Source organism: Malaclemys terrapin, chromosome 24 (genome assembly GCF_027887155.1).
Source record: "Malaclemys terrapin pileata isolate rMalTer1 chromosome 24, rMalTer1.hap1, whole genome shotgun sequence".
NCBI lineage: Eukaryota > Metazoa > Chordata > Testudines > Emydidae > Malaclemys > Malaclemys terrapin.
In genome coordinates, this window is record NC_071528.1 from 16,320,541 (window position 1) to 16,332,169 (window position 11,629).

An 11,629-nucleotide genomic window follows, 5' to 3' on the forward strand; every position below is an offset into this window, starting at 1 on the left:
ACGCAGAGCGATACTGGGGAGCAGTCCCTGCTTCTCCCCCACCCCTCCCGTTCCCTTCCACCACCTCCTTTGCATAATGGGCAGGCAGGCACGCGAGGGGCTCTGCTGGGGCTAGCGCTGTCTGGGCCTGGGGCACAATGCACCAGAAGTCGCTGCAGCGTCCTCTCGCCGGTGGGGGAGCCTGGCTGGAGCAGGCCTGCCTGGGGCATGGAGCAGTTAGGACTGAAGGGGTGTTCTCCTCCCCCCATCTCTGTCCTGCTGCAACACCCCCATTTACAGCCTGCCTGTGTCTTGCTTCCCGGCTAGGAAGATGCTGGCACTCCTGGCAGCCCTGCTCCTCCTGCACGGCGAGCCGTCCAGCTGGGCGTGTTACTTGAAATCTCCAAATTCAAGCTTCAGCGTGGACCAGGAGTGGTCGGCATTCAGTAGCAAGACTTCGCTGAACCTCAGCAATCTTGCCATCAAGGAAATCAGTGGCTCTGCCCAGGTGGGGGGGTCGGTCGAGATGCTGGATCTGTCCGTTAACTGCCTGCAGAGCCTTCCCCGGGATTTCCTCTCCCAGGCACGCGCTCTCGAGCGGCTCTACCTGCACCACAACGAGCTGTCGGAGCTGCCCATGGAGTTCTTCAAGAACGCCACCAACCTGCAGAGACTGGTCGTGGACTGCAAGTGCAACATTGTGGGGAGCGTGGTCAACTACTGCAGTAGCTCCAACAGCACCTGCCATTGCCTCTTAGCGAAGGAAATCTTCAACGTCACCGAGTTCAACACGCAGAAGTGCCAGCCTCTTTGCACGCCGCTCTGCATGGCCATCACCAGCTCAGTGCTGGCCGTGCTGCTGCTGGTGGGGGGCCTGGGCGTGGGCTTGTTCCTGCTCAGGAAGAGGAGACAGGCCTCTGTCATCCACAGCAAGCGGGAATCCACCGCATCCATCACCCACGGCCAGCCGCGCTACATCAGCCGCAACGCAGAGACGGGCCCCGGCCAGGCCAGCGACTATGAAAATGTCTTCATTGGCCACTCCCAGACAGTAGGGCAATACGAGTGTCTGGAGAGAAAGGGACCACAGTACAGGTGAGCACCGACTCAGCATGAACCCCCCAAGGCAGCATCCCTGGGGCACCAGGTCCCCTTCCCTCAGAGCAGGCAACCTGGGAGGCTGCATCCATGGGGAGGGGGCAATGATAGATTGATCGAGGGGATGGATGGGGATAGATAGAGGAGGTGTATGGGGATGGATAGATAGATCGATCGATCGAGGGGGTGGATGGGGATAGATAGATCGAGGGAATGGATGGGGATGGATAGATCGATAGAGGGGATGGATAGATAGATCGAGGGGGTGGATGGGGATAGATAGATCGATCGAGGGGATGGATAGATAGATAGATCGAGGGGGTGGATGGGGATAGATAGATCGATCGAGGGGATGGATAGATAGATAGATCGATCGAGGGGATGGATAGATAGATAGATCGATCGAGGGGATGGATAGATAGATAGATCGAGGGGGTGGATGGGGATAGATAGATCGATCGAGGGGATGGATGGGGATAGATAGAGGAGGTGTATGGGGATGGATGGGGATGGATAGACTGAGGGGATGGATGGGGATGGATAGATCGAGGGGGTGTATGGGGATGGATAGATAGATCGAGGGGGTGTATGGGGATAGATAGATAGATCGAGGGGGTGTATGGGGATAGATAGATCGAGGGGGTGTATGGGGATAGAGAGATAGATAGATCGAGGGGATGGATGGGGATAGATAGATCGAGGGGGTGTATGGGGATAGATAGATAGATAGAGGGGATGGATGGGGATAGATCGAGGGGGTGGATGGGGATAGATAGATAAAGGAGGGGAATGGGGATAGATAAATCGATCGAAGTGGTAGCCACCCGCCTTCCTCTCTGAGTTTGGGTTATTTAAGACAAGAGCCACATCTGGCTGGTCGGGCTGGTGGGCTCAGTCCGAGCCCCTTAGAAACAGAGCCTCCACTGGGTGGCTCTTAATCCTTTAAACCCTCTGGGAAGCCAAGGAGCCACCACCCAGCGTCCGGTGAAACAGGCCAGCCCTCGAGAGCCGGGTGAGCCGCCCTGATGCGCCTGGGCTGGGTTCTGGCCTCATCCGAGAGCAGAGGAGGGTTTTAAGCAACATCCTGGCTAATTCCCTCCCCCACCCCCCACCCATGAGGCAACTTTGCCTTGGCAAATCTGCAGAGCCAGGGGATTCGGCCTGACTGGAAGGGGAGGAGTTAACCCCGCTGCTTTGCTGAAACCTGGGATGGTGAAACAGCATCCGAGGAAATTAACAAATGTGGGAAGTTTGGGGAGGTGGTTTGAGAACAACACCTCGTTTGTCACCCTCAGGGCATGATGGGTGACTCAGTCCCTGCCCCCCAGGCCCTGCCACGGCGCTCCGTTCCCCCCCCCCCGCCCTGCCATGGCGCTCTCCCCCTCCCCCCCAGGCCCTGCCACGGCGCTCTGTCCCCCCAGTCAGTCACATGTCACTCCATACCACATCCCACAAACCTACCCCTGCCCCCACAGCTGCTGTCTGAATTTGCCACAGAGAAATTCTTGCGACAAAGTCAGTTTCCTGGATAAAAAGACCAGAAGCTTGTGACCAGACTCCAGACACGGGGGTGACATTCCCCTGTGCTAGGAGCCGCGGCCCCGGGACTGCCATGTCTCCAGGAGCTGGGGCCCAAGCCGCTCTCACCCATGCACCCTGGGGCAGCATTGACATGGAGCGGAAGGCCGGTCCAGAGGGTCGGGCGCTAGCCAGGAGACTTGGGCTCTGCCAAGGCCCCCCGCAGGCCCTAGGGCAGGTCACCCCAGCTCCCCCTTGCCGGGGCATTGGCAGACTGCGCGCCACTCAGACACTGCCGTGTAAACGCGTCTCGGCCCAGTTCTCTCCACTTACCCCCCGTCGATGGAGCCACCCCAGGCTGACCAGCCAGCCAGGGCCAGCCCAGGGGATAGAGCCTTTGGGGCTGGCACCGGCTGTCCCCAGGCGCTAAGCACAGGAGCGGGTGGCAGAGGCCCTAGCCCACGCCCAGAGGGTAACCCAGGGCCCTCTCCGCTGTCTGTCGCAGAGTCCAGCAGCCGGTGGCCGAGGAGTGTTACATGGAGAGCGACGCCTGCGGAGACCAGCCCGTTTATGCCAACACCCAGCAGTTGTACAGCAGCAGTTTCCCCGACCCCAGTGACGCCGAGGAGGTGTACATCGTCCCGGACAAATGAGCCCTCCGCCCGCCCGCCTGGAGGCACCCCAGCCCCGGCCGTCTCTGGGGAGCGGGCTCGGGCCGCAGGGGGGCCACAGTCCCGTTCAGGAGCTGTGACCATGTGTCACACCCCGGGGAGGGGACTGCTGGGGATCCCAATTAAAGCAAAATCACCTGGCAATTGCTTCCCCCACCCTCCCGGGTATTACCCTGCAGCCAGCCCCAGTCCAGCCCCACTGGAATGCAGACAGCTCAGGTTTCCCCTGGGGGGGCTGGAATTTCCCTTTCCCCATTGAGAGGGAGAGCCCCCCCACGGAGCGGGGGAGGGGATCCTATCCCTGCATCAGGCTGCAGATTCCTCCAGAAATAGCTCCCGCTTCTCCTGCCAAAGTGCTTGGTTCTGCGCCAGGCTGGCTGAGCCGCGGCTGGGACCCAAACACCATGTGGTTTCCTCTGCACCTGGGAACTGCGGGGGGGACACACTTGTGGCGGGGAGACGGCACACGGCCACCCCACGGAGCAGCCCAGCGGACCCCTCGAGGGACACAGGAAGGGCACGGGCAGGACAGAGCCGATTCCCAGAGGAAGTGGGGCCTCACTGGAAAGGAGGGACCCGGAGCGCTGGGGCTCCAGGAATTGAGGGAGATGCGCCCGAGCAGGGCTCAAGGCAGCCAGGCCATGGTGTGTCGTGGGGATTCCTGGGGTGGGGGACCTGCCTGCCCCGGTGCCTTTGCTGTATGCACCAAGCTCAATAAAGAGATTGTAGCCAGGAGCCAGCGTGCCCCAGCGCCCACCCGCCCCCTGCTCGAGCTCACAGGGTCAGTAGCCACGCTGCCCTCCAGCCGGCCACAGGGGGCCTCCCCTCCCCCAAACCCCGGGGCAGGACCTGCAAGGCTCTGTGCTGGGCAGCAGGGCTCCGTTCATTCACCTTAGGGCCCAGCGCCCTGCCCCATTGCTATGGTCAGCATGAGGGACAGCCCCCCTCTGGCGCACCTAGCGAGAACTCAGCTTGGCTCCGCCGCGGCGCCCGGCTCCATGCAGGGTCCTTGGTCCTGTGGAAGAGGGTTGAACTTAGGGCAGGCGGCGAGACTTGCTCAGCGCAGGGGAGCAGATCCCCGGTGCTAGGGAGGGGGAAATGCATGGTGGGGAGCTGGGGACACCCCCACCACCCTTGCTCCTGCCTGGCCGCACCGCGCTGTGCCCGGCCTCTTCTGTCCCTTTGCCCCACGTGGGTGGAAGACGCTGATGTTACCTGTGGCCCCGCACTTCCACACACAGCCGCCAAGGGGAGCCAGAGACCAACTGCACCAGAGTAGGGTCTGGGGGTGGAGGCTACTGGTCATGGGGGCCAGGGGGGAGGGAGGCTCAGCACTCCTGAGCCTGCCCAGAAGCCCCCCTGCCTCTGCAGCTGCGGATTGTTTGGGCACAGGGTGACCCAGCTGCAGGCCCGGCGAGCTCAGTCCATCACACGCCGTCCCGCCCCCACGGGCTCTACCCACACCTCGCTCTGAGCAGCTATTATGGGATTGACACCGGGGTTATTTTTAAAGGCAAAGCCTCTTTCTGCTCCCCCCCTCCCCCGTCCCGCACGCGTGAGCCGCTCCCATCCCTTCGCAGGTCTCTTCTGTGAGGGGCTGAGGTCAGACGCTTCCTGGCCCGGAGAGAAGCTGCAAGCCACAGCTCACATGTTAGAGCTGCAGCACGCCTGGCCAAGCCGGGGGCGGGGGGACGAGGCCCTACAGGCTGGGGGGGGATGGTGGTGTGAGGGTCGCACTGTCCCATTCCCAGAGGCGCACAGCTCCACGGAGCAGAGTCGGGCGCTGACAGCCGTGCCTGGCGCACTGGACGGACAGGGGGGCGACGCCCCAGCGCTGGTGCACGGCTGGGATGGCAGGAGAAAGAGCCTGCTGGGGAGGGGGGGCAGTGCAGAGCCTCCCCCATCCCCGCTCGGGGCGGCTCTGCCCCTCGCTGGGGCCCTGGCGCACCCAGTGCTAGGTTCTGGGCCACGGGTCTCGCCCAGCTCCAGCCAGCCCCAGGGACCTGCAGGGGCTCCCGACACGCAGGGCCTGGCCCCAGACTGCTCCCAGGGCTGGGGGGCTAATGCCCGGAGCCCTGCCGATGGCCTTCCAGGCATTGGGCTTGATTCTCCGCTCGCCCCTGGGTGCCAGCACCACGGCTGCAGTGAGGCCGGGCAAGTGAGGGGCTCCAGCTGTGTGGGCGGGAGGGTGGGTGTCAGGCATGGTTGGCAAAGCGGGAAGCTGGGAGGGGAATCCACCGGGTGGGCTGAGCCTCGCAGAGCCCCCATCTCTCTCTACGAGGCCTGGCCCTGGCACCCCTTGCAGCCTGCCCTTGGCACTGCCCCATGGCCAGACTGACCAGCCCCATGCATGCGCCCCACAGTGGAGGCGGCCCCGAGGCCCTGGCGAATATGGGGCTGGATTTAACCCTTGCAATCCTGGGACCAGCTCCGTGACTGCCCGGGAGGCGGGCGGGGGTGAGAGGAGCAGCGAGGGCGGCTGCTGGAGAAGGAACTATTAGTGCTGGGTTAACTTCCCCATGCAACGCACTGCCAGTGCCATGAGAGGCCTATGCCAGCCCTGGGGTCTGCCCCCGGCTCCGCCCTGCCCAAGCAATAGCTGGGAGTGCCCAGGCTGCGGGAGGGTGGGGATGGCTGGTGGGGGCAGCAGCCCTGCTCGCACTCTGCCCTTGGGCAGCATCACACCAGGAGTCACCACGGAGCCTGCAGGGAGGGGGCAGGGCTGTCATGCAGTGTGCCACCCGCTCTGGGTCCCCGTGCGTCAGGATGCACGTCAGAGCAGAGAATCCAGGGGGAACAGGGAGGGCAAATGACAGGTGCTCAAGAGCTCTGCCTGCCCCAGAGCAGAGCAGGGGGCAGTATGGGGCCCGCCCCGAGCCCACTGCAGGGGATTTGTGCCCAGGGTGCTGTGGGGCGAGGGCTTGTTCGGCTCCCAGGGGGCGAGCTGCTGGCAGCTGCCCGGGAACGGTCCTGACCCAGAAAGGCCTTCCACGCCGGGGTGGGGCAGGGCGACTCGCTGCAGAAGTCCAGCGTTTGGCACAAAGCTTCTGCCCCCAGCTCCCTCCATATGATGTCATCACGCCATAAGGGCACAGGCCTGCGTGTGACATCACACTCGTTACCATGGCAGAGCTCTGATGCTGCCTCCGGCCGGGGGCAAGTTCGGGCGTCAGACCCAGGGGCAGGACGGTCTAATGGAGAGAGCGCTGGGGGCGCCCAGCTCGATTCCTGCCACGAGCCCGCGGGTGACCTTGGCCAAGACACCTACTCACTCTGGGGCATGCAGTGGGGCTGAGCCTGCGGCGAGGGGTGCTAGGGACGTACCTGGAGCCTCGGCCCAGAGCAGGTGTCACCGGCACGCTGCCGCTGGTCTTGGCACAGAAGTGACGGTGAACTCTGGTGCTCTCACCTGGCCCCAGGCCAGCGAGTCAGACAGAACTGGAGCTGAGAACACGATGATGCATCTCAGCTGGGGCTCAAAGTGGAACTGTCCCCAGCTGCAGCATCTGGTGACACAGCAGGGCCGTGCAAATGTAACGCCGACATCGGCGGGCGGGATCGAACCTGGGACCTCTGCAGCTTAGTGCATGAGCCACTACAGCATGAGCTAAAAGCCACCTGCCCGTTAGCTAAGGCAGGAGAGCAGACTCATTTTCTCTCTCTCAGTGGCCTCGGTGCCACTAGATGGGCCAGAACCACACCAGGAGGTGGGGAGGGGGTTACACAGAGCAGGGCTGGGAGCCTGATTCCCATTTACCCCTGCGCAGAATGGGGGCACACGGCATTGCTCCATGCCCCCGGGCAGAACAGGGGCACACGGCATTGCTCCATGCCCCCTGCGCAGAATGGGGGCACACGGCACTGCTCCATGCCCCCGGGCAGAACAGGGGCACACGGCATTGCTCCATGCCCCCGGGCAGAACAGGGGCAGACGGCACTGCTCCATGCCCCCGGGCAGAACGGGGGCACACGGCACTGCTCCATGGCCCCGGGCAGAACGGGGGCACACGGCACTGCTCCATGGCCCCGGGCAGAACGGGGGCACACGGCACTGCTCCATGGCCCCGGGCAGAACGGGGGCACACGGCACTGCTCCATGCCCCTGGGCAGAATGGGGTGGCACCCTACTCCGCACAGCCAGGAACAATGGTGCCCAGGGGCAGGGGCAGCATTTCCTCCTTGGGCTGCAAGGGCAGGGGTGCAGAGCAGAAACTCAGCCCTGGCACCAGGTCTCCTAGTCCCGGGGGCACAGGGAGGGGAAGGAGAAGGAATGGGGAAAGGGAGCGCGAGGTAGGCAGGGTCGTCTGTCCACTCAGGAGGCTGGCTGCAGAATGCAGCCCAGCAGGTTGGGGCGAGCCTGGCAGGGCCTGTGTTAGCCGGCCGGGTCCATGATCGCTCCCGGCTGAGTGTCGAGCTGGCACCTGGCACCATGGGCTGGGCGCACCCCTTGCTGGTTGCACTAACACTGCCCTGCTGAGCACTGCCACAGGAAGGCCAGGTGCCCCTGGGCTTGACCTGCTTGCTGTTGTATTTGGGGCTAGCTGCCGCGCCCCTGGAAACACCGGGGCCAGTAAGGTGCAAACAGGGCGCAGGTGCGTTTACGCACCACTGAAATGCAACCACCTCTGCGGTAGAAGGGGGCAGGTGCTCAAGACTACCCAGCATTTTAGGACAAAGCCCAAAGAAGAAGTCTGGGCAATGCGCCTCTTCGAACTGCCCTCTCCCTTTGCCAAAGCGCCACGCGGGTGGCAGGGTGCGCCAGGGCGGTCCTTTAGGCCAGAGCAGTCAGGGCAGGGTGCCATGCAGTGGCAGCCCAGCGTGCTACGAATGACAGGCTGGGCAGCATCCCTGGGACGGCCTGACTCTGCACTTGTCACTTGGCCTTTGAAACACGTCCTGTGGAGCCTCACGTGGCAGTGCCGCGGGGGAGGGGGCCGGGCTCCAGGGAGCCGTGTGGAGGAAGCAGTGCACACGCCTTCCTGGGCAGAACCGCTGACATCTCCAGCACCTTGGCACCTGGGAGGGGCCGCCCGCCTCGGCAGGTGATTGCTCAGCCTTGCAAAGGGGCCACCAGCAAGCAGCAGCTGCAGGGGAGGGAGGGGAAGATGCTGGCATCAGCTCCCAGGCACCAGCCTGCCTGATTCCCACAGGCCAGAACCTGGCTCCGAGGGGCTCCCGGCCACGGTGCTGTGCATCCCGCTCAGAGCAGGGTCAGGCGCGCCCTCAGCTGCCCTCGAATACACCGTGGGACCAACAGCAGGGACAGCCCAGCCAGGCAGACTGCCACCTTCTCCCCCAGCTGGACGCTGCCCCTTAGTCTCCACCAGCAGCCCTCTGCTCTCCCAGTCAATGCGCCTCCACCCAGCCTGCCACCACCAGCGCTGGGCCTCTCCTGAGCTGGGGGCGGGGGTGGGCAGGACCCCAACCCCGCAGCCCTCGAGAACAATCCCCTGGGGATGATGCTGCGTCCATGGCCGCCCAGCCTGGGCCTCCCAGCAGAAGCAAGGGCAGCCTGGGCCCTGGGCGCGGGTGACAGGCCGAGCTGGGGGCCCTGGGTCCGGGCTCCCGGCCTGATGCTAGTGAATGAAGCCTGGATCTTCCCTGAGAGGCTCCAGGCCGGCGGGGGGGGGGGGGGGGGTGGAGAGCGAGTCCCCCCCCGGCTGAGATCAGTGTGTGGCCTGTGGCAGGGGGAGCAAACCGCCCCCCACGTGGGAGAGTGCCAGCTGAGGCCATGGGGCCCTGCCCCTCATGCTGCTGGGAGTGGGACCGGGGGAGCCCGCATGGGACAGAGCCAGCGTCAGAGCAGGGGTGGGCCGGGGGCTACAGGCGGAGCTGCCCCTCCGCCTGCGACTCACTCGCCCGCCCACGGTGGTCGGTTCGGACGTGCTGGGCCCAGCACAGAGCGGGCAGGAGCTTAGCTGCTAGGTACCCCAGCGCCAGGGCCGTGAGTGCCAGGAGCCGTCCGACCACACCCCATGGTAACCGCGCTCTGGCTAGTGCCGGGGCCTCGGGGGGCAAAGCCTGGGGCTCCCACCAGACAGCAAATGGGGCCAACGGCCCCCCCTGGTGACCCCGTATGGAGGGGGCCGGGTGGGGTAGGCCTGCCCCAATCCCACAGCAGAGAGAGTAGGGTGAGGAGGTGGGGGCATTGCTCCCGTGCAGCCCGAGGCAGGTTGTCTGCCATCCCAACTGCCAGCCATCACCCCCCTCTCGGCCATTGGCTGGCGGCACGCGCCCTGGGCAGAGGTGCCTTATCTAATAAATTACCTAATAATCACTCCGATAAGGGGTGCTACTGGCATGAAGGGAGCAGTAAACATTAACCCGGCCAAGCCCGGCTCAGAGCCAGGCCCAGCCGTGCCAGGGAGCAGGGAATAGCCCCCTGTGGGGAGCAGAGTGTGGCGCTCCACCCTGACCCTGTGACGAGCCCCCTCCCCGGTGTGGGAGCAGGTGAACCTGCCATGCAGGCCCCTGGGGCTGGCCCCATGACAGCCTGGATTTCGGGGATTCCCAGGGAGTGGCGAACCCGTAGGCTGCCCCCCGCCCGGCGCCAGGGCACTAGACCGTCCAGCGTCAAACCCCCATTTGTCAGCCCCGCGCAGCCGGAGCCCAAAGCGAACCGCGGCCTTTGCCCGCCCATGAGCCAGGCACCGGCTCTGGGAAGCCATGGGAGCCTGCGCGCCCCCTCCCCCCCGATTTCCAGCGGGTTCAGGCTCCTGCTGCTCTGACAGCCCCCCCGACTCTGCCCCAGTGCTGTGGGACGGTAACAGGCTGAGGCTGCATCCTTCAGCCCAGCCGTTTCCAGGCAGAGCTCCGTTCGAGAGCCGCCTCGTGACCTGTCCCGGAGGCTGCTGAACTGAGGGGTGATGTGCCGGGCTGGGTGCACCGGGGCAGATGTTACCGGCAGTGCTGGCCCTTTGAGCTGCTGGGACTTTGTGCCGCGTGTTTGCACACCGGCCTTCGGGGGCAGAAGCCTCCTGCTCAATCAAGCCATAAACAGGCAGAACAACAAACCCTGGCCCGGCCGATAGGGCAGCGGAAAGCAGCTGCCGTAGCAGAACGGGCGAGGATGGAGCAGGGACAGGGACCCAGTGCTGGGAACACCCCAGACCCTGGGTGCCACTGCAGTCCCAGAGACAGTGTCTGGGAGCGCTGGGGAAACGGCAGCACTTCTGCACGGACGCTGCCCGTGTCCGGGGCTCTCCCAGCACGCAGGTAACGCACCTGCTGAGAGGCGGGGGCTAGGTCACTGCCAGGGACCGAGCGCCCAGCTGCACGGAGGTGAGGTCGGGCTGGGGGCGTCTCTCAGGCAGGTGGATTTTTCATGCCCCAGGAGATGAAGCGGTACCCCAGTAAATTCCTGGTGTAGACCAGGCCTAAGAAACACGAATCTGTGGCGGTCTAAGAGCAGAAGAAACAGCACAAATTGTTACCATTACAGACCCTGCTGGGGGGAGGGGGCGTCCCATGAAAGGGGGCTCCTGGTTCCCAACTTTCTGAACAGGACACGCGGTGCGGGGCTGACCCTTGGGTGAGAAATCGCTCAGTGGATAGTGTGCAGCGTGCATTGCTGCGTGCTGAGCCCCCGGGGATCGGCCCAACGTTGTCACACAGTGGAGAGCGCTGGAATTAGCCCTCCAAGCGCTCTGCCTGGCACCCCTGGGTGCAGCTTGCATGGCAGCAGGACCTAGTTACAATGAAGCACAAGCAGAGACAGGTTCCTGGGACGCTGGCCCTGGCACCCCGCCGCTCTGGGGCACTTGCGAGCGGCCGCACATTTCCACACGCAGTACCTAGCCGCGGGAGGGGCTGGCTGGGTGTCTGTCCCCCCTTACCACACCCCTAATGGGAAGGAGGCAGTTGACTCTGGGGGAGCAGAGATGCAGAGGCCTTTGGGGCATTTACTCTCCCCCCCGCCCCCAGTCCCCGTGGGCCCTGGAGGAAGAGCCTGAGGCCCCCAGCTCGGAGGGCGGTGCTGTAATCCAGAGAACACGGCTCCTGGAGCAGGAGGGGTCGGGCCTGCTGGGGAGAGAAGTTACGGGGGTCATGCTGGGAGGGGACACGGACTTGGGCAGCTGATCAGAGGACAGGCCCAGCCGTCTCTTTGGGCCCCAGCCTGCACTCGCTGTATCCGTGCTCTCTGCAGCTGTCCGTAGACAGACGGGCGTCCCACCTCACCTGCGGCAGTGTTTTGCCAGCCAGCTTGGGATCCTGCCAGCCCGGGGAAGCTGGCTGGCTCGTGCGTTCCCTGGCCCCTGCCCTGGCTGTGACGCTCTCTGGAAAGCAGGGTGAAGGAAGTTCCTCAGCCTTGGATCTCGAGCTCAAGGCCGAATGCAAAGCAGCATCACAATTTCAAGGACACA

The 11,629-nt window shown here is 64.3% G+C and overlaps 1 protein-coding gene across 1 annotated transcript; it reads left to right on the plus strand.

The window, feature by feature from the left end:
• The first annotated feature begins 137 nt into the window (after window positions 1-137).
• Window positions 138-4,001, plus strand: LOC128828925 (leucine-rich repeat-containing protein 25-like). Its single transcript, XM_054013959.1, is given in 3 exon segments — window positions 138-270; window positions 273-1,074; window positions 3,101-4,001. Coding segments are annotated over 3 exon segments (1,083 nt in total). The 3' UTR covers window positions 3,249-4,001.
• The last annotated feature ends 7,628 nt before the right edge of the window (window positions 4,002-11,629 follow it).